The sequence below is a fragment of the Dermacentor variabilis genome, unplaced genomic scaffold (assembly GCF_050947875.1).
Source record: "Dermacentor variabilis isolate Ectoservices unplaced genomic scaffold, ASM5094787v1 scaffold_12, whole genome shotgun sequence".
NCBI lineage: Eukaryota > Metazoa > Arthropoda > Arachnida > Ixodida > Ixodidae > Dermacentor > Dermacentor variabilis.
The window spans coordinates 59,051,246-59,078,853 of NW_027460280.1; the positions used below are offsets into that span (position 1 = coordinate 59,051,246).

Sequence of the window (27,608 nt, forward strand, 5' to 3'; positions counted from 1 at the left end):
AAACCACATTTGATTTATCAATTAACAAAATAATATTAACCTATAATTATTAATGCTAAAGCATTAAATGGCTCATGAGGCACAAAATCTGGCAATGGTGGTGTGACCAGGTGATGGTACAAAAAGGCTACGAACCCTCGACCTTTGGTGGGAGTTGAACCCACCACCCTTGGTGTTGATTAAGGTGAAGGCAGTTAAGGCACAGTTAATTAAGATATATTTAATTAAGGCACTCGAACCCACAATCTTTGGTGGGAGTTGAACTCTCAGCCTTTGTTAAGAGTTGAACCCACAACCTTTGGTGTTAAGAAAAGTTAATTAAGGCACTCAAACCAACAACCTTTGGTGGAAGTCCAACCCAGGAACTTGCATTGTGGCATAATGTCTAAGCATCGCGCGGTGGTCGCAATGCTTTTGCTTTAATCCACCCAAGATAACTACCATGCCCCTTGACTTTTTTTTATTTCGGTACAGATGCTTTAAATGTGAAATTGGAGCCAGTTCATGCTCAAGGAATGTTCCATTAGCAAGAATCCTGAGATGATCCTTCCTCACTATACATAGTTAAATCCCACAATATGTAGAGGAAGGCTTTGTGGGAAATTATCCACAAAATACAAATGTACTTTCACTAAATTTTGGGAGCACATAAATTGAAACCGATGGTACTGTCAAGATTCCTACTAAGTGGAAATGTCTTGAGCACTTAATGACTTCAGTGCTTGTGTTGCCGATTGAAAAGTTGTTGAAATTCGGTAAAATAAGAGCTTACAGGCCATTTTTGCTAAATTCATGATTGCGACCGCTGCGAGAAATGTGTTGAAGGAAATAGCCTTTTTTTCTTTGCTGCCCTGTATCCAGTGGAATAGCTTGGGTAGCCATAATAAACTTTTATTCAAGTCAAGACTTTTCAATTATAATTGACAGGCATGCCAAAGGAGCACACTGAATTGTAGGATAAAGCTTGGCACTACTGACGAACTATTTCAGGATGCAATCCATAATTCAGGGCTGGGATTATGTAACAATTCTATTCCAATTCTTTTCCTTTTTGCACTTCGCCAGTCGTCTGAACTGCACTCCACCTTTATCATCATCAGGATAGGCTAGTCACAAGTGATGGATGATAAAAAAGAAATAGAATGAAGTAAAAGTATAGCTACACTATACTGGCCCAGAAGACTAACACAACAAGAATTAGTGCACCATAAAGTTAACATACTTAAAGTAACAACCTGACCTAATTAAATACAGCAAACATTAATAGGTTTCAGTGGTGAGTGGAACAAACATGCACGGCAAGCACACAAACACATAAACACAGAGACAGAAAAGAAGATTGGTCCAGCGACCTTCTCCAACCTAGTCAATACACTTTTCAGATCTTTTCTCCCACTGTTGGAAGGAACTCTGGAGGCTGGAGCTACTCAAGCCTAATACTGTTCGGTGGCCCCTGCAATGTTGTCTTCCCCTTGTGCACGGTGATAAATTTTTTTTTTTTCATCGACTTCTTTAAATATCAAGCAAAAAATTACAGATAGCACAGCTCAATGAATACAATTAATAAGGTGCACGGGGAATGCCGGCCCATCTCTGAGGCTAAATACCATGTCAAAGCCAAAGCAGTGTGAGCTGCGGAGTTGTTGTGGTTAAAGAAATCAATCACCCACATTCCACAATTTTGCATGTTTCTGTTGCACATTCTTTAGGTGCCTTAATACCTCCAAGAAAGATTGACAATCTGTTCAGGAGGAACAAATTCCCTCAGCACAGTTCCACAAACGCTGAAGAAGAAAATAAACAAAAACACTCATTATCATCTTCACCTGAGTGCATTGTCAAATTTTTTTCAATCTTTGTAAAGAAGGCACCTTCATTTGGCTCAACAGTTGTTTGTATTTGGGGTCATGCCCATAGCACTAGCTTTTGACACCCGTGATGATCTTTGAAACAACGTGTGGGTCACTTTTGATCTAATTTTTCAAATCCTGGCACAAACTCAAACAAGCAGCCGTCGTTTAGTTTTTTTGTCCTCTATCGGCAGGCAGGGAACAAACTTCCTGGCAATACATCTCATGCCCAAATCCATACTAAAAGAATACACTCACAGGAGCTCCAACCCATGCCAGCACCTTCTGAAATCTTGTCAATTGTGTAGTGATGACTGTTGTCATTTTTTTCTCTAATGTTTTAGAGACTCTCTAGGTATGACTGGTTTAAGTTCAGCTGAAATGAGGATGGTCTTTAATGCTCATTCTCCTCTTGGAGCCACCAAAATTACTAAAAAACTCGCACAGAGTTTGGTGCCTCCTCCATAAACGTTGTTTGAAACATTTTATATGTTTATTTGGCCGTTTTTTTAAGAAGGAATAAAAATTTCTGGGAGGCTCGCTGTCCGTCACAAACAAATGTCACAATTACGTAAGAGTATTGAGACAACAGTTGGGACAACTGTCATCACAAACCCGTAAGACATTCTACTATGGCCTGGATACTGACTTGTGAGGTGCAGGGTGCCTCGATGCCCTCCTCGCACGTCGCTCCATACGGGGTGGCGACAACCCTGTCGTCTGCTACGGCAGGCGTCACGTTCAATCTCACTCTGCAGTACCGTGTGCCTAACGAGGTGACCCGAAACGGTCTTTCTGTATATACAGAGGTTTGTACAAAGAATAACTGTGCTGAAGCACTTCCAGAAGGTATATTGTGTGACCTATTGCAATTGCAATTATTTGCTTATCCCCCCCCCCCTTTCCCAAGCTCGAACTTTGTCCCTGGAGCTCGTACATCAAAAAGTTTTTTTTTTTTAATTACAGTTTTGAACTCAAACTACAGACCACATCTGCCTCATGATTTCTGCATGTAATTTTTTTTAAAGTAAATACTAAATGGTCAAAAAAGTTTGCATAGTACATTTAGATCACCTTACGCATTTCGAAAGTTAGAGGTCATGAACACTGCATGAGGCAGCGAAGAGAGCAGCCGCCTCCCCTAGTCATTTATTTTGGAAATATGTCAAAACAAATAGCAAACATAGACTATAGCTGCACTGAATGAGCCAAAATTTATAGGAGGCTGACTCCAGGGCATGTTTTGCTCTCATGCTCTTCATTCGCTCATTTTTTTTTTTTTTCAATTCATATGGATGTATCCCAAGTCTTAGTTAAGCATAGCTGGAGATCAGAAGTCAATGAGAGTGGCAATGTGAACTTGTTGGTTGTGCATCTTGAAACGAGCGAGTTGTAGCGCGGACAGGGAACAACAACATGAGAAGGCACAAAAATTAAAAAAAGAAGCATAAAGCGCTATGTGTCTGTATTCTTTGTGCCTTCTTGTGTCTTTCTTCCCTGTCTGCGTGACAACTCGCTCGTTTTAAGGAGATCAGAAGGTTCTTAACAATCTCCTTGTGCTGGCAGCATGCCTCCACACTTGGTTTCAGTGTCCTAGTGAGATAACTAGCCACAGTCTGCACTGGCTACTTCACTTTGAAGATGTGTCAGTCCAAGTAACAATGCCATTGAAGTGCTCTTCAGATGACTTCAGCACTTTCATTACTTCTTTGCTTAGGTAACAAAGGTTGTTGCCTTTGCGAACATATTCTTTCAGGGTGGATAGGCAGGCTTGCTCACAGGTACTTGCCCCCAAAAGTGCAGCTCTGCATGGCACACACAGATTTATCTTTTTCAGGATTCCTTTTAAAAGGAAGCCTAAAGAAGAAAAAATGGAGCAATACAATTACGAAGAGCTCCATGAAGCCAGCCCGATTTTCTTGCGTGCCCCCCTTGAATATTCGTCAATCTTGTCTGATTATATATATATATATATATATATATATATATACATAGAGTTTCTCACTATAACACCTAGAGAGTAATCTGGCGCCACCGTCTATGGGAGTTTCTTAAGGGGGCACTGTGCCGTCATGGGAATGACGGTATATGTGTCTGCGAGGCTCATGTTGGCTGACGTTGTAAGAGGCTTCGTCTAAAACGTGGATATGGCTACGCAAATAACGCGTTCTTAAAGTAAAATGTTCATAAAATGTTTCCATTCACGCATATTACATCTTTACTCACCCACGATGCATGACCAAGTGAAGAAAAGCAAGAACAGACGACCAACTGTTTCAAAGCGAGCACGAACCTTGTCGTCTGTCCTCCAACTTTAGCTGCCCGCTGATACTTTTTACGTAACATATAATCGTACACGCAATAACAAGTTCTGATAGTTAAAGAAAACATGCTTTTGCGTAATAATAAAACCAAAACAACTTTTGACGTGCTGTTTTAGTAGAAAATGACTCATTGTGACAGACGGAACGGTGCTTGCCAAGCGCGTCTTCAAGGTGTCCTGTCTCTCCGAGAACGATGCCAATCCGAAGTCACAATATACCGGCATTCCCATGCATACCACAGTGCAGCAGCGCCAGATTTCCCTCTAGGTAATGTAGTGAGAAACTATATATATATATATATATATATATATATATATATATATATATATATATATATATATATATATATATATATATATATATACCAGACGCGAGCAGGCTTCGCGGCGCCGCCGCTAGATGGCGCAATGTGTCCACAGAGATGTGCAAGAGAGGAGCCCGGCTGCATACACACGATTCAAGTAACATAGCGCAGTAGGTACGAAGGACAAGTCGAGACAGAACAAGCGCTAACTTTCAACGCTAACTTGTCCTGTCTCGACTTGTCCCTCGTGCCTACTGCGCTATGTTTTGCATCACGATGAATAACTAGCATGCCCCAACCTATTCCCTTCTGAAGTGTATACACACCTCGTACATAATGCGTTTAGGCCAGTACATTGATTCAATGCTAACTGCATTACCGTCGTCATTTATCGTGATCGAGATAGGTTCTGCCGCAATTTTTTTACAACGCGTCTCGATGTCTTCCCAGGTAAATAAACAAATGAAAAAGGCAGATTGCGTGTACCAGTGCACTGTACGTCAAAGCACATCTGCCACTAACTTTCCTACTATAAGAAATAATTTTTAGAATATACAAATACAAGATAATTCTCAACAGCACAACAGTGTCGAAAACCCATCGAAAAATATACATGTTTTGTTAAGTACCACGGTAAGGTGAGCTGAGAGGTTACCACAAGAAAGGCGACAGCACTGCCGCATATAAATACTGCCTTCGAATAGAACAAGGTACATACTATCAAAGCTACGCATCTTAATCTGCGATATACCAAAACGATGCGCTCACCATAAACAAATCCAAGAGAGCGTAAAAATACAATTCTTGTCAGCCAGTACTGGTTCTTCTGCAAGAAGTGCATCTTTGCTGCGTCGAGGACAATCGGGGAAGACTTTCTTGAGCCCTCGTCTCGCCGTCCACCAATATATGGATCTTGTGCCTCTTTTGGAACATCTCTTCTGTCGCAAGGAGATACTGTTCTGGTTTCCGGTGACTGTTCTGGATTTTTTCTAAATCGTGCCATAACTATCGTGCAATCAAAGCTACATCTACGAAGCAGTCAGCGCTCGCAGATATTGAAGTTAAAGCGCAGGCGAAAGCGCTGAAACCTGTGAAACAACGCACGATCCGAAAGCAAAGCCGATGAATCAAATCATGTGCGTTTCGCTTGTCTTGTTTTGACTTTGCTCGCCTTCGCGTTTTAGAACATGGTGGACATGACGTAACCTGCTCATATGGCTCCATAATTTGGATCCGAGCTTTATCCTACCTTTATAAAAGAAAGATTATGGCCTTCAAGATTTATTACCCAAAAAGAGCAGTTGCTGGGGCGCTTCCGTAGAGTTTCTAAATATGAAACTCTATGGGCGCTTTGATGCGAAAGTGCGTTATTGTAAATTTTTAGCAAATTTTCATTAGCAACATAGCTTTACTGAATTGTTTACTAACGTAGAATTGTTTAAAACATCATTTGTTTATACACTTATTTGTTTGGCCAAATTTAGCGATACCAGACCATACGCAGTCGGCAAGGCTGCCGGGCACTGGCGACTGCATGGGCGGCTGGCGCAAACACGAGGCGATTGTTGGTCTGCTTGGTTTCCTTCCTGTAAAAGGAGGTTACGTGAACCGACAAGTGCGAGCAAGGCTGTCACGAAGAGAATTTGATTCAGTCTATTGGTATTACAGGTATTATACTAGTACTGGGAATACTGCTGAAAGTGTTAAGCCGAACAACGCGATACAATGGCCGAAGGAGCTGCTCTGCGTGTACAAACTGCCGTAGACAACATGGTCAAGGAACTCGACAACTCTCATCTCCGCAAAATATTGGTAATAGTTTTTATTGTCAAGCCCAACAGCTTCTCCAAATTTGCGATTGCTGAACGTTTTTGCTTTTGCGTGTTCCGGGAGAATACCGGGCTTGTCGGTACACCCTTTGCAAACATTTTCCGTCTGTTCGCATGGTGCAACATGCGCTGTTGACATGCTCTGCCATGTGAAAGGTTGTGCGTGGTAGTACCATAAATGTGACGACTGTGCTACGTGTTGCCATCCAATTACGAAATACGTCGGAGAGCACTGTGGGGAAAACTAGTAAAATGTTTTAATATTTCGTCTTTCAAAGAAAATTGCTTCATATTAGGTTCGGCAGAGTCCCGTACCGTTTACACAATCGCTGCCGATGTCGGCCAGCAGAAAAGTGTGTGCTAACGCTTGTGACTGAAAATAAAAAGATTTTAGCTAATTTGGAATAACAAGAAAAAATCCGTTTTCCGCGAAAAATGGGAAATATGAGAAAAGTTAGTGCACACGGTAAAACATGCATCCACTCTTCATTTATATGCTCATTCCTAGAAAATATTTGTGCCTCAGATAGGGACGCCAAAATAGTACAATGAACCGAGCACAAGTTGATGGGCTGTTTGGTTTGACGTATTGAAGCAGAAGCATGTGAAATACAATGGATATAAGAATATGGAGCAAAAGCCACAAGCAGTGTGCTTCATATGCAGGACGAACTGCTTGTTCTGTTGTGCCTTACTAAAACTGAAAACCAAGCAAGAAGTCGCCTAATGTTGGAGCTGATGGATGCGGCTATACGCTTTGTAGCATTGAAGCTGTCTTGGCATTCACGTTTGATGTTTGTAATTCTGCTGCTTAGCACGAGCTTGCAGGCTCGATTCTTTGCTATGGGGGCAGAATGCAGAAATGCTCATGTGCTGAGCTTTGGGGCGACGTTTCCAGCTGTTCGAAATTGAAAAATTCCCACTCCTCCAATTTCTGCTTCTCTTTGGTTCTCACCAATGGGTATGAAAATACACATCATGGTCCATGCCCTGTTTGTGAACAGTTAATCAGAGGCTGACCATGATGGCCAACAGGACTGTACACAATGAGGCTTTCAAAGTTCAGTAAAGCTCAGGAACAGTTCTTTAGGACTGACAATGTTGCTGGTGCATGTGGAACAGCAGTGAATCCCATGTAAAATCACAATGTTCAAGACATTTATGACTGCGCAGCGAACCTTAAGAGGCCAGATTGAGTGTTATAAAGAAATATCTATATTACTTTATTGTTCATGGTGAGCCACACTTAAAGAATGTGCATCATCTAGCTAGTTCCACACTGGCAGACTTCTCTCTTCCCCTTTTCAATAATACCTCCTTTCTTTCCACCGCAGCGTCCGCGGCGCATTTTAATGTGGAATAAACTTGGTTTCAGTCACTCATTCTCTTCAGAACACCTAGAATGCAGCTTTGCTATGGCACATTGAATGCAATTTTTGCACCTGTAACAATGACTTACAGTAGAGAGAACATTTCTTTATGTGACCCATTGAAGTGCAGGTTTAAATGTGCATCAACAGGATTAATTGACCAGTTTATGTCTAATGTCTGAATGTAAAAAAAATGTGTTTGACCATCTTGGAAATTTTTTTATGGTAGCCTGCACATTTTGATTGGAGCATCTGTTTTCAACTCGGCTTCAAGGTATAAGAAGGTGTAGTCAGTGTACTGGCACTACAGGTGTGCTTTAAGATTGGCCATCACTGTTTATATATTCCTAGTTCAAAAATTATAATGTCTCATTTGGGGTGGTTAGGTCCCATAACATGCTTTGATGGGTTATCTGAATATTGAGTTGACAATGTGCTCCAAACTCTTCTTCTTCCAGGGCAATGTGCACAGGTGTGCAGTTAAGTGTTGTGACAATTCCAGCTTGTCAATGGATGGTGCTCGCACGTGCATCATGAACTGCTCTGAACCTCTTAACAAAGCCCAGAGTAAAGTCGAAGGTGAACTTGGAAACTTTCAGGTGTGTTTGTGGCCACTGGATTTTTCGCTTTTGTTTGGAAGCATGCTTGCATTGCATCAACAAGCATTCAGTGTGCGAGATTCCAAGTGCTTGCAAAATATGAGTCCAAAAAATGTTCACTTGTCACTTCATCAAAACTTCTGCATTGCATCCTTTTCTTTTATGCTGTAACTTTTTGACCTGAGCCTGTATTACAATATTTTATTTATATTCCAGGAACGCATACGAATGTGTGTTATGCAGTGCGAGAATGACGTGCGGGACCAGATGAGCTCAACGTTAACAGAAGCAGAAGCCTCCAAGTTAAAAGGCCAATATGACTCATGTGTTGTGACGTGCGCGGACAAACATATTGCTCTTTTGCCACAGATGCAGCGAAGAATGAAAGAGTTGTTAAGTCAGCTTTAGAGGCCAGTGTACACTGTTGTGTCAATAGTTTGTACTGATCTTTGTATTTCTATAATGAGTTAACATGCCATGTAGCTCTGCTCATTGCTTTCTACCATAAATGTTTGATAAAGGACAATCATATTTTGCTTTCATAGGGGTTTTATTACGGACACTTTCGACATCATTTGCTTAGTTGTAGTCCTCAAGCCTTAAAAGGGTAATTGACAGTGTGTCAAGGGGTTCCAGAGGGTTGATATAGTAATGCCTAATGTAAGGTGATTTAGGTAAATATAGTGGAGTGAACTGCACCAAACCGCCTTGCTCTAGCCCAGTATAAGCTCTGGCTTCACATCCAGCAGCAGTCCTTACGCATCTGCATTATATTACAAAGTATAAATCTACATGACATGTTGGATTGGGCTTGGTGGTATTTCACTTCAAAAAAAAAAGGGCGGGTCAACCAAAGTCAATACGAAAAAAGACAAGGCCTACATACACCTGTGAGCAAAAGTATGGACCATAAGGTCGCCAAAAATACTTAATTTCTTTGTATTTAACTGGCATAAGCTGAAATTGACGAGTGCACAGGAAAGTTCGCAATGCAAAGTTTGGATTTCAGTCCTCAATTTGAGATTTATCATGCAATCTCGGTTCCATATACTTTTGTTCACAGGGGTACATCTTATTTGTATGTATTGAAATTGGGTCAATAAAGGTAATGCAATGTTCAATGAGTACTGGATATTTTTGCATTAATTTCTCGGTTCCATTGTTAGACCTTACTTGCTGTTTTTTTATTCATGTCGAGTTTTCTCAGTTTTTTTATACGTGCATGCAGGTCAACATTGTCTTTTTTCGTATCGACTTTGGTTGCTGAACCTTTTTCCCCCTTGTCTTTCTTTTTTTTTTTTTTACCAAGAGGGCAGGTGGGATAGTAAAGTCTATGGGATAATCCTGGGATAGTATAGTCTATGGTGCAATGGGGTTAATTTTGAACTTTTGACGCTAGTAACACCCGTACCATTAATTTCACCTACTCTGCGACTAATTTCTCGCTTCTCGTCTCGTTGAGACCTATATTTTGATGCCTGTTGCGACTCAGTACAATTCTCTGGAGGCACGAAAGGGCTTTTTTAATTAAGAGGCCAGATCCAACGTACGCCGAAGCCGCCAAAAACCTTGACTTCAAAACATGAAACAGAAGACATGCGGCCCAAACGTGTCTCGCATCTCGTGTTTTCATTTAGCACTAAAAAGAACATATAACGCTACAACAATGCCGCAATGTACACTACTAAATGGATTACTCTGCTACCTTGTGCATGTTACTTGCTATTACCTGTCAAGGTGTCTCAGTGGCTCTTTATAATTGCAATAAAATTAAAAGCTGGTTAATTTTGCTAAGTTAACCAAAGGTACAAAATGTCCTGGTGGTGAAAGAAGACTGATAACTGAACACCGTATACAGGTCTCACAGTCGTATATTGTAGCATTTTTAAAAATCAGCTTGGCTAATGTTAGCTGGGACACGCTGTATAGATGACAAACGCGAGACACGTTTGCGATGAAGTTAACGCGCAGCTGCGCGTCTCGCTGTCGGGCCTGCACTGGACTGCGTAGTGCAGCCGGGCAGCAGCCGCTCAAAACGACGACTTTGATGTTCGGCATCAACAACCATCGCACTAGCGTGGCTGAGTTGGCATATAGACGTGATGTATGGCATCAGTGGGTATCGGCTATGGGAACAAGGCGTCGTGTCCTCAATTTACAATGCTTTGCACAAGAGTGATTCTCACATGGCGTGGTGGGATCTGCGTTTTATTTTTACAACAAAGCTAGCTGTTGAGGGCTACTTTCCCCACTGTCGTCTACGCGTGTAGAAAAAAATCCCGAAGATAGTGCAATGCCGGGCCGACCCGCGGCGGAGGTGCAGTTCGCCATTAAGGGCCCCACATAGTTCGCTGGTCATCCTTCACGGAGTAGAAGGGCACTGAGTTTTTTTTTTTTTCTGTTACAGTCAAACCTCGATATATTGCAGCGAAAAACTTCGTTAAATCGCGAATTTCGTGAGTTAGGTTTTTAAGTTTCAACAGTAAAAACTTGATAAATTCCCAAAGCAGTTGTGGATAGTGTCTTGTCAGCAAGCACTTATAAACAAATCGCAAGAAGGTCGGGCCATAATAGCGCTTACGAGCGCCAGCATGTGCGGTGCAGACCGCACCGAGATCAATACGCCGACGTGGCGCACGGCGTCTTAGATCTGCGCGTGTTGCGTAGCGCAGCGCTGTAAATGTTGGGCACCATGGTTGACCGCTCTTAGTGCCCGCTGCAGATGCCAGATGTCGCCCACAAATTAAAAACAAACGTGTAAAAGACACGGATATTCGTCCTGAGCAAAAGAAAAAAAATTCGCCAGAAAGACAGCATTGATGGCGATAGCAAAGAGTCAACCACACGAATTAAGGTTAGTAGTTTTTGTCGGTGTCAGGCGCGCTCAGGCAAACATGAACAGATTTCACTGGATGACAGCGAAGTTGTCGCAACGCGAGCGAACGCTTCGCACCGTGTCTCGGAAACTTGAGATTACGCTACCGCCAGCACTAGACACGTGGGAACACAAAGTGCATCAAAGCGCAAACCGTATCGACTACACATAGTGATTCGGAGGAAGGGGAAAAAGATGCCACTTTCTGCTACCCGTGAAGGAGCACGGCTCAGCGTCAGGGGGAGGGGGGATAGCAAGAGAATCGAGGAGGGGAAGAAAGTAGGTTGTTGGAAGGGTCAGCTGGCAGCAACATGTCGTGGCAGGGCACCGCAAGGAGTAGGTGGCCGGGGGCGTCGTCTACAATGCGGTAAGTCCGGCCGCAGCAGCAAACTCGAGGAAGGCTTGCAGTGCTGCGACCGGGGATAGGCGGGGGAAGAGAAGATATTCTAGGGTGTTTGCTGGAAGGCCGAGGCGGCGGTATGCGGCTGTCGTCTCCTGTCGTTGAGAGGCTAGTCCTGGAAAGTGGCACAGGATGTGTTCCAGAGTTTCAGGGGAGCTGCTTCTCCTACAAGCAGCTGATGCAATGCTCCCTACGCTGAATTTCTGGGCGGCAGGCCAAACGCTGCCTGTCCTGAGGTGCAGGAGGAGTACCTGCTATCGTTTCTTAAGTCCCTTCTCGGGAAGGGGCTGGGGTGGCTCGCCGCTGGCCACCAGGGCGTCCGGGTGGGCTGCGGTAAGCAGTTTGAGCATCCGGTGCCGTGTATAGTCGGATGCGGCTGCCGCAGTGGTTACAGCATCCGCCTCTTCATTTCCGGCTATCCCTACGTGTGAGGACAGCCAGTGGAGCGAGATACCTTTGCACTTGCCGCAGAATAACTCCAAGATACGGTGCAAGGAGGAGAGGGCAGATAGGCGCGCGTTCTTTTCCTTGATCTGATGGCCTTAAAAAAAACAATGTAGAGTGCACTATCTTCAGGATCGACCCAAGGAAGAGGCACATGAGAATCAGACATACCCTATACGGAAGAGCCGTGGTAACTTTCAAAAAAGACGTCTCGCTATGCCGTGTGCATCGACCGGTGTCGAGGTGCCCATATAGTCGAGCAGCGCTGCGCTATGGGAACCGTTATGTCAGGCCACGTCTAGACTTGTGATCTGCTGTCTGAACTCGGAATTTGCGATTTCTCCCATTGTGTGAAAATTATTTATCGCTGAGCGCCGACTACTAAATGGTTGCCGCAAATGGTTGTCGTCAAGTCACGTGATGCACCGTGCGCGCTACAAATCGGTAGTTCAGCCCGTCGTACAGTCGTGTGGATTGGCAAGGCGGACAACGAGCTCGCTAAAGGCTGTTGTGCCAGACGGTTCTTCTGGACAAGGATGCTTCACCACCAAACTGGCAGCTGTGAAATGCTGTTGTGACCTCGCCCCTGCAGACAATTACGCTCCGACCACCGGTGCCCGGCACCGTACCTGCCCCCCCCCCCCTTCAGCAACTGAAAACGACACGGGCGAGGATGCAATAGAGCACCGGCGATCTCCACGCTTCGACCACGATCAAGTTCGCAGAACGGGATTTCCACTAACTGCCAAATTTCTGAAGGGTTGCCAGAGATGTCGCCGGTTTTCAGCACTCAACCTTGACATTTCTGCGCTGTCAACTGGATCTTGACCTTTGAGAGGGGAAAAGGTGCCCTCTCAGTTCAGGTGCTTGTTCGTTGACCCTACCAAGGTTCCCGGATTGATGCGATCCTGACCACCACTGGCAGCCTTCAGAATTCCACGGAACCGCTGACCCTTGCCGTGGAGACCGATTTTATGCAGCTTGGACTTCTCCTGCTTCGACGAAAGAGGAAAGCGGCGCGGTTGACGTCAGCACCGATCTTGCCTCGTTCCTGCCGACGATCGGACGCCCTTGCCCGTAGAGACCGGTTTTATGCAGCTTCGACTTCTCCTGCTTCGACGAAAGAGGAAAACGACGCGGTTGACGTCAGCACCGGTCTTGCCTCCTTCCTGCCGACGATGGGACGCCCAAAGGGATTTACAGAGCCGGGCCATTCTTAGGGAGAGAATCGCCACCAGCCGCCTCGTCGGTCTGGTGCGCTCTTCGGTAGATCTTCCAGACCAAGAGTGCAATAGCTCAGTCGCACTGCACCACTGCAACCCCCTTGTCCGGGAAGGACCGTTGGCCCGAACCAAAGCCCCACGCCTAGTGAACCCGGGTGGTTGCTTGAGATAGTTGGTAATTCATCATCAAAAATAACGTACAGCGCGAAGGACAAGGACTGGGAAGACGACATACACAGCGCTGACTTCCAACAATATTTAATTGCGTTGCCACATCGTGTGTATATATACAAGAAAGGGCATGCGCAGAGGATGCGCATGCGCCGTGGAACCTCGAAAGTCGCCACACGAACTTCTCACCCTTGTTAGGCAAGTTGCTGGACGTGCCCCGGTGTGTTGCAGAAGGTGTGGATGTTTTAACGCGTTGCAAACCTTCCACTAAGGTACTCCCGATCGGATATGTTACATCGTTTCTGAAAGCGAACTCGTTATCACTTTTACCCTCTGACAAAGAAGGTAGTTTTGCTGTCCTGCCGTCGGGTGACTTCAATGCGAAGGCCACCGTTGCCATTGATTCAGTTTTTAAACGTGATGACAGTGTTTCCCTTGCTAACTTCAAATTGAAAGCAAAAAAAACTATGCAAATCCCTTAGCCTTGACAGGCCAGCAAAAGGGATTGAAAAAACTAAAAAGCTGAGCCTAGACATTTTCTTTTCAGCTAAGACGCATAAGATTGACTGCCCTCTGTGGGTTATCGTAACTGAAGCAGCGACTTGGCAGAAAGCTATTGGCTTGTTTTTGCAAGATAAACTAAACCTTCTAATCATTGACGATCCTTTCCTCGTTAGAGATTCTAGTGAAGTTATTAGTTTTTTAAAAGAATGAAAAGGGACTCGGGATGTTCTCGATCGACGTTAAAGATCTGCACTATTCACTCCCGCATGACAAGTTGCTTCTGGTTGTTGAAGAATGCATTGATGACTTCGAATCAGTTGCCTTTCAGAATGCTGCAGGTGTTTCTGTTAGCGGCTTTCTTGAATTGCTCACCTTCTACTTGAAATCAACTTACGTCTTATGGAATGAACAAAATTACATACAAAGGAATGGTGTTTGTATAGTATCATGTCTGGCGCCCGTACTAAGTGATATTTATCTAGCTCATCATGATCGCAATATTCATGGTCACCTAGCCGCGTCCCCTGTTGTCAAAGTGTGCAGGTTTGTGGACGACTACCTGATATTTATTGATTGCACTAATACCGCTTTTGAGCCTGCTGTGTCTGAAGTCTTGGAGATCATTAAGAAAGAGCTGGAGCCTCTAGAACTTACGCATGAGGTCCCCACTGATGATTCCTTGCGCTTTCTAGATCTCAGGCTGAGCCTTGCTAACAAACGTGTGCTGGTTCTTCGAACCGAGAAGTAAGAAGCCACTCTCGCCCTTTAACTCCGCACACTCAAAGCTCGTTAAACGAGGTATTATAAAGTTATGTCTCGTTAACAGCCTCAATAAATCGTGCCTACACCAGATGCAACAAAGTCTTGCTGCTCAGGTTGATCGCCTTTCTTGGGCTGGTTACCCTTTGGCCTTAATTTCAGCCATAGCGGAACAGCTTCTGAGGCGCACAAAACGTGATGAGCCCGCTCAATCAGGGAACCAGCTGGCTGAAAGACGCAGGTTTGCAGTGCTACCATATGTGCATGATGTCCCCCATAGGCTAAAGAAAATTGGGCCGCGTGCAGGAATCAGAGTCGTTTTCTCAGCCCCGGAAAAATTGGCAAGGCTCTGTAAGCGTGTAAACGCGCCTAAATCGCATCAGAGTTGCTGCTCTGTCGGGCACAGAAAACGTTTTGTGACGTGTGCAACAAATGTAGTCTACCGAATTCCCCTGTCTTGCGGCAGTAGAGAGAGAGAGAGAGCAAATGATAAAGGAAAGGTAGGGAGGTTAACCAGGACTGAGCCCGGTCTAAATATGTTGGACAGACAGGCAGGTGCTTAAACGATCGACTAAGAGAGCACTGTAACAACGCCCACAGCACTGTACAAGGTGTTGCATCTGGGTTGCAAGCCCCAAGGGTAGCGTTGGCCTGGCGACCTGGGGCACAACTGGAAGCATCCGAAGTTCCTCGCAAAGCATGAGTCGACTGCTAACAGAACAACTTGTTTATTCTAGCATCGCAAAAGAGCGGCCGGTCAGGTCGACCGAAGTGGAGAGACGGGAGACCACGTTACTCGACGGAAGAAATCGGAGCCTCTCTCGGCGTCCGGGGCAGCTGCTTTTATACTCTCGGAGTCGAGGGCAAGAAGGAACGGCTTGCGAGAGGCGCCCGTGACGGCGGGGCACGGACACGTTGAGACAAGAAGTGACGCATCCGCCGGGCCGGCGCCGATCAGACCTCCTCGCTTCACAGTTGGGGAGCTCCTCTCCCCGGCTGCCGCGCTTTGACAAGCGTGGGCACCAACATGCACACACACTCACACACACACACACGAAGACACGTGGCATTGAAACATGCCTGGACGCGCTTGGCAGGAAGCGTTACGGCAGCGCTGAACGGGCCAAAATGTCCGCCGCTTTGAATGAAGCCCCGGCGTCCGTTGCATCCGCGCCGGCTATACCGCGCGTCGTAGGCGAAACGTAACAAAGGCCACTTGGGCATCCATTGCCGGGACTGCGGCTGCGTGCCCCTCTTTGGAGATACTGAAGTTTTAGCGAGACACAGCTCACCCGGGAAATTGTGGAAGCTGATTTCATCAGAAAACTTCGTAGTATTTGCGTTAGTGCCCCCTCTATCGCGCTGACCCCTGGTGAAGTCACGTAACTAAACAGATAGAAATCGTAATGTTTTTTTATTTTTGTTTAATTTTTCTGGTGACCATGCTCTTAGTTCAGTGACTTGCTGTTAGAACACCCCATGTGACTGCCTTTCATTTTCTGCGCAGGCCCTTTCTTGTATATATACACACGATGTGGCAACGCAATTAAATATTGTTGGAAGTCAGCGCTGTGTATGTCGTCTTCGCAGTCCTTGTCCTTCGCGCTATACCTTATTTTTGACCAGTGAACCCGGATAGAGGGTGAGCGCCGGAGTCAATGTACCGTATCATGTTGGGTTGATGAGTACATGCAAGCTCTGGGACACGGCATCTCCGGGTGCCAAGTACTCTTCCCATCTGACAGTGGCACCAAGCTCTTGTCACCGAGCTGGAGGTCTTTGGTAGGATCCACGGAATGTCCGAAGAGTGCGTGCCGGGGTTCTCTGGCATTGGTACAGGGAACCGGCGCATTCGGATGGAAATGGCGCGGTCCGTTTCCTAACCTTCGTACAGCGTGTCGTACAGTTTGAATACGAGGGTGTCGTTCGGTTGTGCCGTAGGTGTAACCTGGAAGGTCGCCACGTGGCCGTGTGCGACACGCCGAAGTGCGCGCGCTGCGAGCAGTTCGGCCACGCGGCCTGCGACGCGGCTTGCGTACGATGTGGTGGAGACCACGCGGTCTCGGCGTGTAGTGTCCGCACTTACTCGTCAGTAGCCGCCCGGCCTGAACAGCAGGAATCGGCAGCAGTGGAGGCGGTTGCTTCGCCGGTAGATTGCACAGCAGCCGACTTGGAGGGCGAGGACTTCCGGGTAGACGTGGTACACACCACCGAGGGCGGCGGCGATTCCGTGGATTCCGATGTGGGCACTCTCCTGTCTTATCACTTCAAGGTGCGGAGAGGGAGTTGGCGAGGAGGTATACGCGACTGTCGCTGCTGCCCCCGTAGTTGTTGCGGCTCCTGCTGCGCCGGCCGCGGCCTCTGGCAAGCCGGAGCCGCTGACTGGCGCGACCGACGGTGTTCTTTAGACACGGAAGACGAGCAAGAAGCGCAATAAACAGCGAAGGCGCTGCCTCGGCTTCCGGGGACGCCGCGGGCGTCGCACTCGGTGACGGTGGCTCCCATTTCTCGGAGCCTGGCGCTCCTGAATTCAAGCGTACTCCTGTGGAACCTTCAGATTCAGACTCTAAGACTGACGTCCCTTCGGACACTGGGAGTACTTCTACTAATGTACACTGTAAGGGGATCGGATGCGACTGTTTCGAAGTGTCAGATACCATGTACGCTTCTACTTATGAAGGACCCCAATCTCGGAGACTACCTCATAGGCAGTTCTAGCTTTGGCTAGTATTACTCAATACTAGCCAATTATTTATTTCTGTAGCCTTTTTCTTGTCTTTGCTTTTCTTACCTTTCCGCTATATTTTTTTCACCCAGTATGACTCCTTCTCTCACTACCATCATCAACAGCAGCCTCTTTTATGTCCACTGCAGGACGAAGGCCTCTCTCTGCGATCTCCAATTACTCCTGTCCTGTGCCAACCGATTCCAACTGGCACCCGCGAATTTCCTTTCATCGCACGACCTAGACTTCTGCCGTCCTCTACTGCGCTTCCCTCCTCTTGGTACCCATTCTGTAACCCTAATGGTACAACGGTTATCTAACCTACGCATTACATGACCTGCCCAGCGCCATTTTTTTCTCTTAATGTCAATTAGAATATCGGCTATACCCGTTTGCTCTCTGACCCAAACCGCTCTCTTTCTGTCTCTCAACGTTATGCCTAGCATTCTTTGTTCCATCGCTCTTTGTGCGGTCCTTAACTTGTTCTCAAGCTTCTTTGTCAGTCTCCAAGTCTCTGCCCCATATGTCAGCACCGGTAAAATGCACTGATTATGCACCTTTTTTTCAGTGATGATAGTAAGCTTCCAGTCAAGAGCTGACAATGTGTGCCGTATGCGATCCAACCCATTTTTATTCTTCTATGAATTTCCTTCTCGTGATCAGGGTTCCCTGTGATGAATTGACCTAGGTTAACGTACTCCTTCACAGACTCTAGAGACTGACGCGATCCTGAACTCTTGTTCTTGTGCCCGGTTATTCTTCATTGTCTTTGTCCTCTGCATATTACCCCACTCTTACACTCTCTCTGTTAAGGTCCTCAATCATTTGTTGTAACTCGTCTGTAGTGTTGCTGAATAGAACAATGTCATCGGCTAACCGAGGGTTGCTGAGGTATTCCCCGTCGATCCTTACTCCTAAGCATTCACAGTTTAATAGCTTGAATGCTTCTTCCAAGCACGCAGTGAATAGGATTGGAGAGATTGTGTCTCCTTGTCTGACCCTTCTTTATAGGTACCTTCTTACTTGTGTAGAATTAAGGTAGCTGTGGAATCTCTGTAGATATTTTCCAATATATTTAGGTAAGCAGTCTGTACTCCTTGATTACGTAATGCCTCTATGACTGCTGGTATCTCTACTGAATCAAATGCATTTCCGTAATCAATGAAATCCATATATAGGGAGGCTGATTGTACTCTGCGGATCTCTCGATTACCTGATGGATGACATGGATGTGATTCATTCTAGAGTATCCCTTCCTGAAACCTGCCTGTTCCCTTGGTTGACTAAATTCCAGTGTTGCCCTTATTCTATTGGATATTATTTTGCTGAATATTTTATATAATACTGGGAGTAAGCTAATGGGCCTATAATTTTTCAATTCTTTGACGTCTAATTTTTTGTGGATTAGTATAATGTTTGCATTCTTCCAGTGTTCTGGGACCCTTGCAGTCGATACACTTCGTAGACACTTTATACATAGACACTTTAGAGGGCCGCCAGTTTTCCAAGCAATATGTCTCCTCCGTTGATTAATCGATTGTTATTCCTTCTTCTCTTGCCGCTCTTCCCCCTCTCAATATAGCTTCTTTCAATTGCAGAGGTTTGTCTCGAGCTTCCAAACAGAGGTTGTCAACTTAGATAAATCCAAAAAGGTACATATTCTCGTCTTCCAAGAAACTTATGTCCATGGGCTAATTAGGTCAGATCAGCCACTTCGACAGGATTTTTCGCGCCAGGTCTTTCTGGAGTTATTGCGAGTCGGGCTGCCGCAGTACGGCCATCATTCTGATGCCGTATTTTAGCGGCCTTGTTCTTCGTCATGCCAGGCATGCCGAGTACTGTATCCTGTCAGTGGATCTTGATTGTGGCATTCGAATTGTTAATGTCTACTTTCCACAGGAAGTTAGAGGTCAGAGAGAGTTTTTCGCTGCATTAGACCCATACCTGGTAGGCCCCTCTCGGCTTATTCTTGTGGGAGGTTTCAACTGTGTGTTAGAACAGGTTGACCGCGTCTCCCATAGAGGAACTCCAAAATTCAAAGATAGGGCTGGAAATGCTGTACTGCGAGAGCTCATTGATGCTTGGCGCGTGCTTCGCCCTGGACAGTCAGGAATGACTTGGACAGGAAGGGACTTGCAGAGCCGCATCGATCTTTTTTACGTCTCATCGTCACTGGCTTCCAGTATGCATTCGTCATGGTTGGTTCCTCCTGCTCTAGCGACCAGTGCTTCCTTATTCTGCGGTTTGCCGATTCGAACATAGTCTCGCAAGGGAAGAGACCGTGGCGTCTAAATCCGCGGCACCTAAAGGCCAGGCAGGCAATCGCGGAGGTATCATCCGTTCTCTTTCGATCGCTGCACAACAGAGAGAATCTAGATGGTAGAGAATGGGACGAAGTGAAGTCCAATGTGCGCAGTGCTTCAGGTCTTGGGGGAGGCGTGGAGTGCGCGAGGAGATTGAAACCATCTCCTACGCGATCCTCCTGCTCGCGAAGCCACTGTCCTGCGGGCCTCGTGTTGCTCTGGCGCTGGCCTCACTCCGAAAGGAACTTCGGATCCTCCTGCAACGACGCTGGGATGGCTTGAGGGCCACAACCCGAGCTGAGCAGTGGTAAATGGAAGCGTGGTGCAGCAGAAACGTCATACGTAGGCATCTTTCAAGGAAGATCACAACTCTCTCTTCCCTAGTAGATCCAAGTGATGGTAGCATAGTCGATTCACCAGATGGAGTTCTTGCGCTGGCGAAGCAGTTTTACACGAACTTGTATGTCGAACCAGTTGCCTCTCCAGCTGTCTTTCCTTCTGCTTCACCAGCTGAGCTGCCGCAAGTATGTGACTCAGCCATAAATGAGGACGAGCTATTTTCGGCTTTGAAGTCTATGAAGAATAATCGCAGTCCAGGATCCGATGGTCTGACACTCGAATTTTAGGTCGTTTTTGACACTGTTAGGGAAACCGTTCACATCACTGGTGAACAGGCTACTCAGTGAAGGGACTTTGTCAACGTATCAACGAGAGGGGCTAATCACTCTCCTTTGTAAGGGCGAGTCGAGGAGCTCCGACCTGTGAGCATGGCGTCCAATCACGCTTCTGAACTACGATTATAAGCTCATAGGAAAGTGCCTGTGTATGTGACTCACGCCAGTATTCAACACTGTTTTGGGTCCATACCAGGCATATTGTGTCCAGGGGCGCTCCACTCAGCTTCACGGTTTAGCAGTGGGGGACCTTCTCCTCGGGCAAATACCGGGAAACTTCCAGGTATTATTTGCTCCTTCGATCAGAAGAAGGCGTTCGACATAGTTCGCCGCAGGTACCTTTTCCGTGTTCTGGAAGAGGCTGGTTTTAGGGCAGGTTTTCGGCAGATGGTTCAAGCTCAGTTTTCTCGACAGACTTCTGATGTTCTCATACGGGACCGCGCCTCGGAGGCGTTCATTGTGGGACGTGGTGTACGGTAGGGGGACCCTCTCTCAGCTGCCCTCTACGTACCCGCTTTTAGCGCGATAGCGTTAAGGAGCTCGTGTCGCAGAAACGCCGGTGTCGTCGGCGTCGGCGTCGGCGTCCGCGGCGTTGGCCGTGAGCGATAAATCACGGCTGGCACTTCATAAATAAAAAGCAACTTCCAAGATGGGCTGGGTGGGAATCGAATCAGGGTCTCCGGAGTGTGAGCCGGAGACGCTACCCCTCAGCCACGAGTTCGACGCTTGAAAGCGGTACAAACGCGCTTCTAGTGAACGCGGTGTTGCCTTAAAAACGTGCCGTAGAAAGTTATACTGCGGTGTATATCGGTAATTATGAGCATGTAACTTACAGAAGTCGCATTTACACGAGTAGCGAAGTAAGTTTCCGCTACATTTCTTCTGCGCTTACCGCACACGCAGAGCCATCTTGCGGCAAACACAGAAGACCCCCTCCTCTCAATGTACGGCGCTGCCCCGACAGGTGGCGCGCCATGCGCGCATTGGGGCTGTGCGCGGACCGGTGCCAGGCGCGTCGCGGCTCCGACTCCCTCTCCCCTGACGACGCTTCGCCGTGCTCCCACGCGGGTTGCAGAATCAAGCGCCGTTCCTTTCTTTAGATCACTATCTATCTCTCTGCCCGTGCCGATCACGACGTTTGGCTGGCGTAGATCGTTTCCCCCTCCGAGACACCGAGTTCTTTGGTTCGTTCCGTTTGCTCAGGCGCACGTTCCGTTGCCGCGCCGAACGCTGCGTTGCTCGACGCTCTCCGTGTGATAGGTGGCCGCAAAGTCCGATGCGGGGCGCCTCGTAAGTGATCCCTGTGCCGTAGCGCATTGTCTTACACCCCTTGGCGGGTCGATGGGAACGCTGTCGCGTTCCACTCTTGAAGGCGAAGCTTAAGCGTCCTCCAATTTTTGAACCGCTTCTGCAGAGGTTGTCTTGCGACAGTAGAATTGGCAGGTTCCTCCTCCCACCACTTTCCCCTCCGGTTACACTCTTTGCCTATGCGGATGATTTGTCCATTGTCGTCCCGGACGAGTCATCAGCTTGCAGCGTCTTGGAGGTCATGGACAGTTACTGCGAGGCGAGCGGTGCAAGGTTGAATAGGTCGAAAAGTGCAGCCATGTACTTGAACTCCACTCCGTCCAGTCCGCAGCCCGTTCATGGTCTCTCCATCAAAACGCGGCTGCGCATTCTAGGTTTCCAATTCGAAACAGATGGTCTGGCAACAGGCTAAGGAGAAGCTTGAAACCAGGATTCAGGAAATCAGCGCGTTGTCATGCCCTTTGACAGCTCGAGCGAGAGTTCTTCGCTCACTTCTGTTTTCTTTCCTGACGCGTGTCTCCTGTGCCGGAGCAGACGTGCGTTCGATGGGCTTCGTCGACTACGGCCGCTCGAGCAAAAGTTTGATTCGATGGTCTTGGTTTCTAGCTGGAATCAACAGCACTTGACGAACGGACACCGAGGATATCGATTTTTCTAAGGTATGCCCTCGTTTTCCCACGATATTGAGTCTTTGAAGTGTTCGACGCGCTGCATATGGTGAGCTAAGCCTAAGGTTCGACAGAGCGACGAGAAGCCACCGGCGGCGGCGGAGGCTCAGCACGAAGACTATGATGGAGACCGTAGAAGGTACGGAGATCGATCCGGAAGAATTGAACGTGCCGGGGCAATCGTACGTTAGAAAGAAGAAAGGGAAAGCGGCCCCCCTAGGGAACAACGAAGCACGCCATATGGAACGGCAGCGAGTCGCCGAGAAGCTCGAAGGGAGGAAGATGGCGGCTAAGTCGGTTGAAAGGCAATTTGCCCGACTTCCGGACGGCGCCGAGAAAGTAGTCATGAGGCCGCACGGCGGTCTCGTACGTCTAATGAAATACGGAAGTGCGTATTTGGCAGACGTAATACTTAGGGCGGCTGGCGTCAGTCCAGACGCCGCCGGAGAGGACGTCATCTCGATGAATGGGAAGCAACATTCCATTCTCGTCGCTACCGTCAGCGCGGAAAGGAAGCGAAAATACGCAGACTTGAAGCTCCTCGTGTTCGAAGGGGAAAATATTGAAATGACTACGTACGTCGCTATGCCGGAGGACTGTGGGAAAGACGTCGTGCATGAAGTCCCTTTGTCCTTCTAGGATGCAGATATCTTGAAAAAGCTGCAAATCTACGGGAATCCTCCGGTCCTGGGGGCACGACGATTCGGAAGAACGTCGAGGACAGTTTTAATACTGTTCGAAGACAAAGAGGTGCCGCGGTGGGTGAGACTCACGCCCGTGGCGCAACGCTGCGTAATCTACCGCAAGAAGTACGAAGTTTGTAACGCCTGCGGGCGTCTCGGACACCGTGAGGACGTCTGCCCGGACCTCGCGAATGTGAAATATCGTGGCTGTGGCATGGAGCAACCACCACAAGACCATTTATGTGAACCCAAATGCCAACTGTGCGGGTAAGGACACCCGCTCGGTGACAGAAAATGTAGAGAACTCTACCGTGTGCCTTACGAGATGAAGAGGCAGTGGGAACGAAAGATCAACATGCTACAGTAGCAACTTCAGAAGCAGCAGCAACAAGCCGGAGCGACTGCCGAGGTGAATCCCCGGGGGCGTTCCAAGGCCAGGCGCGGAAACGAGGACTTTCGCGTCAGAACCGACTCTTTCGGAGGCTGGAGGAGACCACCGGAGTGCACCAGCAGCGTGGCCGTTCGCGGTCCCGCACCAGGGGGCGCTCCGAATCCAGACAAATGGGGAGATCGAGCTCCAGGGACCCGGCGCACCCATGGACTAAGAACTGGAAGCAGAGCAAGGACCGAAACAATGCAAGCTTTGGCAGTGGGGTTTCCCAGACAAAAGATAAGAAAGATGAGATCGATAAATTACGGAAATAGGTTGGGGAGCTTAAAGAGGTCATTAATAAGCTCACTCAAGAGTTGCATAGACAGACCGAAATTGTAGGCGTGTACGGGGTCCCCCTCCACCTACAACGCGCAACCAAAATTGGTATCGAAACCAACCCGCCCGGTCCCTACGGCTGCGATTCCCATGCAGCCTGCGGCACCGGAGGAGGAAAATATGATTATCGAATCGGCTAGACCACCCCCAATGAAACCCAAAGGGGAATACGTTGATCCGTTGGTGGCACTAGAGAAAAGATTAGAAGCGAAAATCGAAGCTAAATTCGATTCTTTCATGGCCCAAATTATGAGAGCGATACGGCAGACTCAAAGCCAGATCCAAGCCCTTACGGGTGAAGTACAAAAGCAAAAGGCAGAATTAGTAGCCATCGGAGAATGGCAACTAAAACCGGAGGAACAACTCGACCAGCTCCAATATGGCCGCAGAGGCGCGCAAATTGAGTCTAATCTGGCGCTGGAACTGTCACGGCTTCCAACGCAAGCGGGCGTTAGTGCATGCAGCAGTACTTGACGCTATTAGATGAGAAACATAGCCCTGCAGGAGACGGCCAAAGCAGCACAGCTCTCGGGATACCAAGCTCTTTCAAGTGACAGGGGTGAGAAATCTCGCGTCACGACGTTGATTAATAGAAATATTGCGGCAATCGCGCACGAAATCAACTCGAGAGACATTGAGGCAGTGCTAGTGGAAATTATTACGGGACGAAAAGAGGAACCGAGAGTGTTCCTATTAAACTTGTACAGTACTCCACAGCAGAGAAAGGTGCGATTCAGGGCCCTCTTTCGCAAAGCTATTCAGGCAGCCGGGACTAATCCTTTGCTAATAGTCGGTGACTTTAACGCAGCGCCTCCGGAATGGGGTTACGCTAGACAAGATCTAAAAGGTAGGCAGCTATGGGAGGACGCGCACGAGCTAGGACTCACCTTACACACGGACCCTAGCAGTCCGACCAGGGTGGGTAACAGCGTGTGCGCAGACACCTCCCCTGACCTGACCTTTAAAAATGTGACAGATCTGAATTGGAAAAACTCGGTGCACAATTTCGGAAGTGATCATTTCATTCTGGCCTCGATCCTTAAAAAAGGGGCGAAGAAGCGTCGTGCGCGTCAACCGAGGGTCACCGAATGGGGATTATTTAGGGAGAAGCGAGAGAAAGCTGCCATAAGGAAAATCGCAAACAGAGAAATGGACGGAGGTCATCGCGCGTCACGTTGAAGAGGCAACCAAGACGCTTGAAGGGGACGATGCCCTGGAAATAGTCGATAGCAAACTGCTCCACATGTGGGAGGCAAAACGTGGTATGGAGCTCAGACTAAAGAAGCAAAAATGGAACCGTAATCTTAGAAGGCGGATTGCTAGACATAACAAAGAAATTGAAAATTACGCGATCAAATTATGCAAACAGAATTGGTGCAGCAGATGCGACGAGATGGAGGGGGGCATGAGCCTTTCCAAAACGTGGGGTCTGCTGAGACACCTATTAGCCCCGACCAAATCGAAAACCCTATCAGCAATTAGATTATCAAAAGCCAGGCACGCGTATGAGGGTACAGACGCGGAATTTCTGGATAAACTAATCACGATGTACATTGGCGATACTCATAGCACCCCCTTTCCGGAGTGCGACGGAGCTCCCGATGAGGAGCTCGACGCACCCATCACGGAGGCGGAGGTCAGGGCAGTAATATTGGGACTAAAAACTAAATCAGCCTCGGGCCCTGACGGGATAACTAACGAAATTCTAAGAAGTCTGGACGATGCCTCCATCAGCGCTCTGACGGAGTACATGGAAGAAATTTGGACTAAAGGCCACCTGCCACGCCAGTGGAGCATGGCAAACATGATCCTAATCCCAAAGCCGGGCACACCTAAAACTAGAAAATCTAAGACCCATTTTTCTGAGCTCATGCACGGGGAAACTGATGGAGCGCGTAGTCCAGACCAAACTGACGCACTTTATGGAGCAGAACGACCTGTGGCCGCACGAGATCATCGGCTTCCAACCGGGCTTGTGCACGCAGGACGTGATGCTCCTCGGCCTGGACTTGACAAAGGCTTTTGATAATGTTAAACACGAAGCGGTACTCCACGGTCTCCAAGAAATTGGGGTAGGCGCGCGAACGTTCGACTATGTCAAGGACTTTTTGTCAGACAGAACTGCCTGCATGAAGTTCCAAGATAGTGAATCTCCAACTTTGAAATTAGGAAGCAGGGGCACGCCGCAGGGCTCAGTTCTCTCCCTGTTCCTCTTCAACGTGCGGGGCCTCCCCGAAGCTCTGAGAAGCATACAGGGGCTAAGTTTTAGTATGTATACGGATGACATCACCCTCTGGACCAACCAGGGGAGCGATGCGAGCATCGAGGAGCGCCTGCAGGCGGCGGCGGACACTGTCGTGGACTATGCTGCCAGTAGGGGCCTCTCATGCTCTCCGCAAAAATCGGAATTATTCGTCCACAACCCAAAGTCGCTCCGGTGCAAGTGTAGCTGGGAATTTGACATTAAAGTAGAGCGGAAACCAGTCCCAAAGGTAAACCAAATCATAAGCTTAGGACTTCATACAGGAAAACGGATATACTGATGGGGCAATCAAAAATATAGATGGATTTGCCACACAAGCCCTTGGCATATTTAGAAGGTGTCGCGCTGAAAGGACGAAGCCTGAAGGAAAGAAGCTTGCTTAAACTAACCCAAGCATACGTAATAAGCCGCGTGTGCTATGCCACGCCTTTCTTAAACATCAGGTCAGAGAGGAGGAGGAAACTCGACTCACTAATTCGACGGTGCATAAAGGGGGCCTCAGGCTTATCAATTAGCACCTCCACAGAGAAGCTCCTCTCTATGGGAGTGCACAATACCTGGGACGAAATAGCGGAGGCTGTCAGAATTTCGCAGCTCGAAAGATTAAGCCGAACGACCACGGGCAGAGCTATCCTCGAAATGGTAGGCCTGCAAACAGATGGGGGACTACGAGGCAAGACAAACATCCCGCTGGACTGCCGATAAAAATCTAATCATTCCCCCCTCCCTCGTAACATGCATCCCATACTCGACACGGAGAGGAGCCGGGAAAAGAGAGCAGAAGCACTAATCGAACGCTTTGATTCGATGAACAGCAAGTCGGTTGCGTACATGGACGCGGCAAGTGGCAAGTCGTGTGCGGCGGTCGCCTCGGTGGTCGACGGCCGAGGTGCCCCCTATCGGCCGCCACCATTAGAAGCCGCAACTCGGAAACGGCTGAAGTTGCGATAGCGCTCGCTTGCGTGGGAACGGAAGCAAATTTTATAATTAGCGATAGCAAAACGGCCATCTGGAATTTTGTAAAGGGTAAGATCTCGCCGGAAGCGGCAAGGGTTCTGGCCAGTAGACGGCTGAACAGAAAAATTAGCCTAATTTGGACCCCCGCACACACGTCCGTTCCTGGCAACGAGGCGGCCCACGAGTAAGTCCGAGCTCTCTACTCCCGGGTGGCTGTGGAACAGCCCGACTGCCGGAACATGGACGAGCGTCTGCAAGATTATACGGAGATTGTCGAAAATTATCGGCTACGCAGGAGACTGGCACCGCCGCCAAATAAATGTCTAAACAATAGAGACGCAGTCGCATGGCGGCGCCTGCAAGCTGGGAACTTCGTAAACCCGGTATGGGCATACCATGTTATGCATGATAGAGAAAGCTATAAGTGCAGGCACTGTGGGGCGAGAGGGACCCTCGATCACATAATCTGGGAATGCGCTAGCTCCCCAGGGGCTAAAGCAAACAAATTGTAGAGAGGCTTGGGAAGCCCTGCTGCGGAGCGAGGACCCTAATCCGCAGCAACACGCCATCCGCCTGGCGGAAGAAGCCGCGAAGAGTCAAGACCTC

At 47.8% G+C, this 27,608-nt stretch overlaps 2 protein-coding genes across 5 annotated transcripts in view; one reads left to right on the forward strand and one right to left on the reverse strand.

Moving 5' to 3' along the window:
- The window catches only part of LOC142565986 (lipase maturation factor 1-like), a 32,969-nt gene extending 27,328 nt beyond the window's left edge, over positions 1 to 5,641 (reverse strand). For 2 of the 3 annotated variants that reach the window (XM_075676651.1, XM_075676653.1), the window contains exon 1: positions 5,247 to 5,641. In XM_075676651.1, the coding sequence (XP_075532766.1) occupies positions 5,247 to 5,481 (235 nt within the window). In that variant the 5' untranslated portion in view covers positions 5,482 to 5,641. The remainder of the gene's footprint in view (positions 1 to 5,246) is intronic. The other variant, XM_075676652.1, reaches the window with a different exon arrangement.
- A 341-nt stretch (positions 5,642 to 5,982) lies between these two features.
- The window catches only part of LOC142566272 (protein FAM136A-like), a 90,601-nt gene continuing 68,975 nt past the window's right edge, over positions 5,983 to 27,608 (forward strand). Inside the window, exons 1-4 of one of the 2 annotated variants that reach the window (XM_075677155.1) lie at positions 5,986 to 6,076; positions 6,147 to 6,290; positions 8,136 to 8,276; positions 8,493 to 9,397. In XM_075677155.1, coding sequence (XP_075533270.1) covers positions 6,204 to 6,290; positions 8,136 to 8,276; positions 8,493 to 8,684 — 420 coding nt within the window. In that variant the 5' untranslated portion in view covers positions 5,986 to 6,076; positions 6,147 to 6,203 and the 3' untranslated portion in view covers positions 8,685 to 9,397. Of the gene's footprint in view, positions 6,291 to 8,135; positions 8,277 to 8,492; positions 9,398 to 27,608 lie in introns of those variants that run through there. The other variant, XM_075677156.1, reaches the window with a different exon arrangement.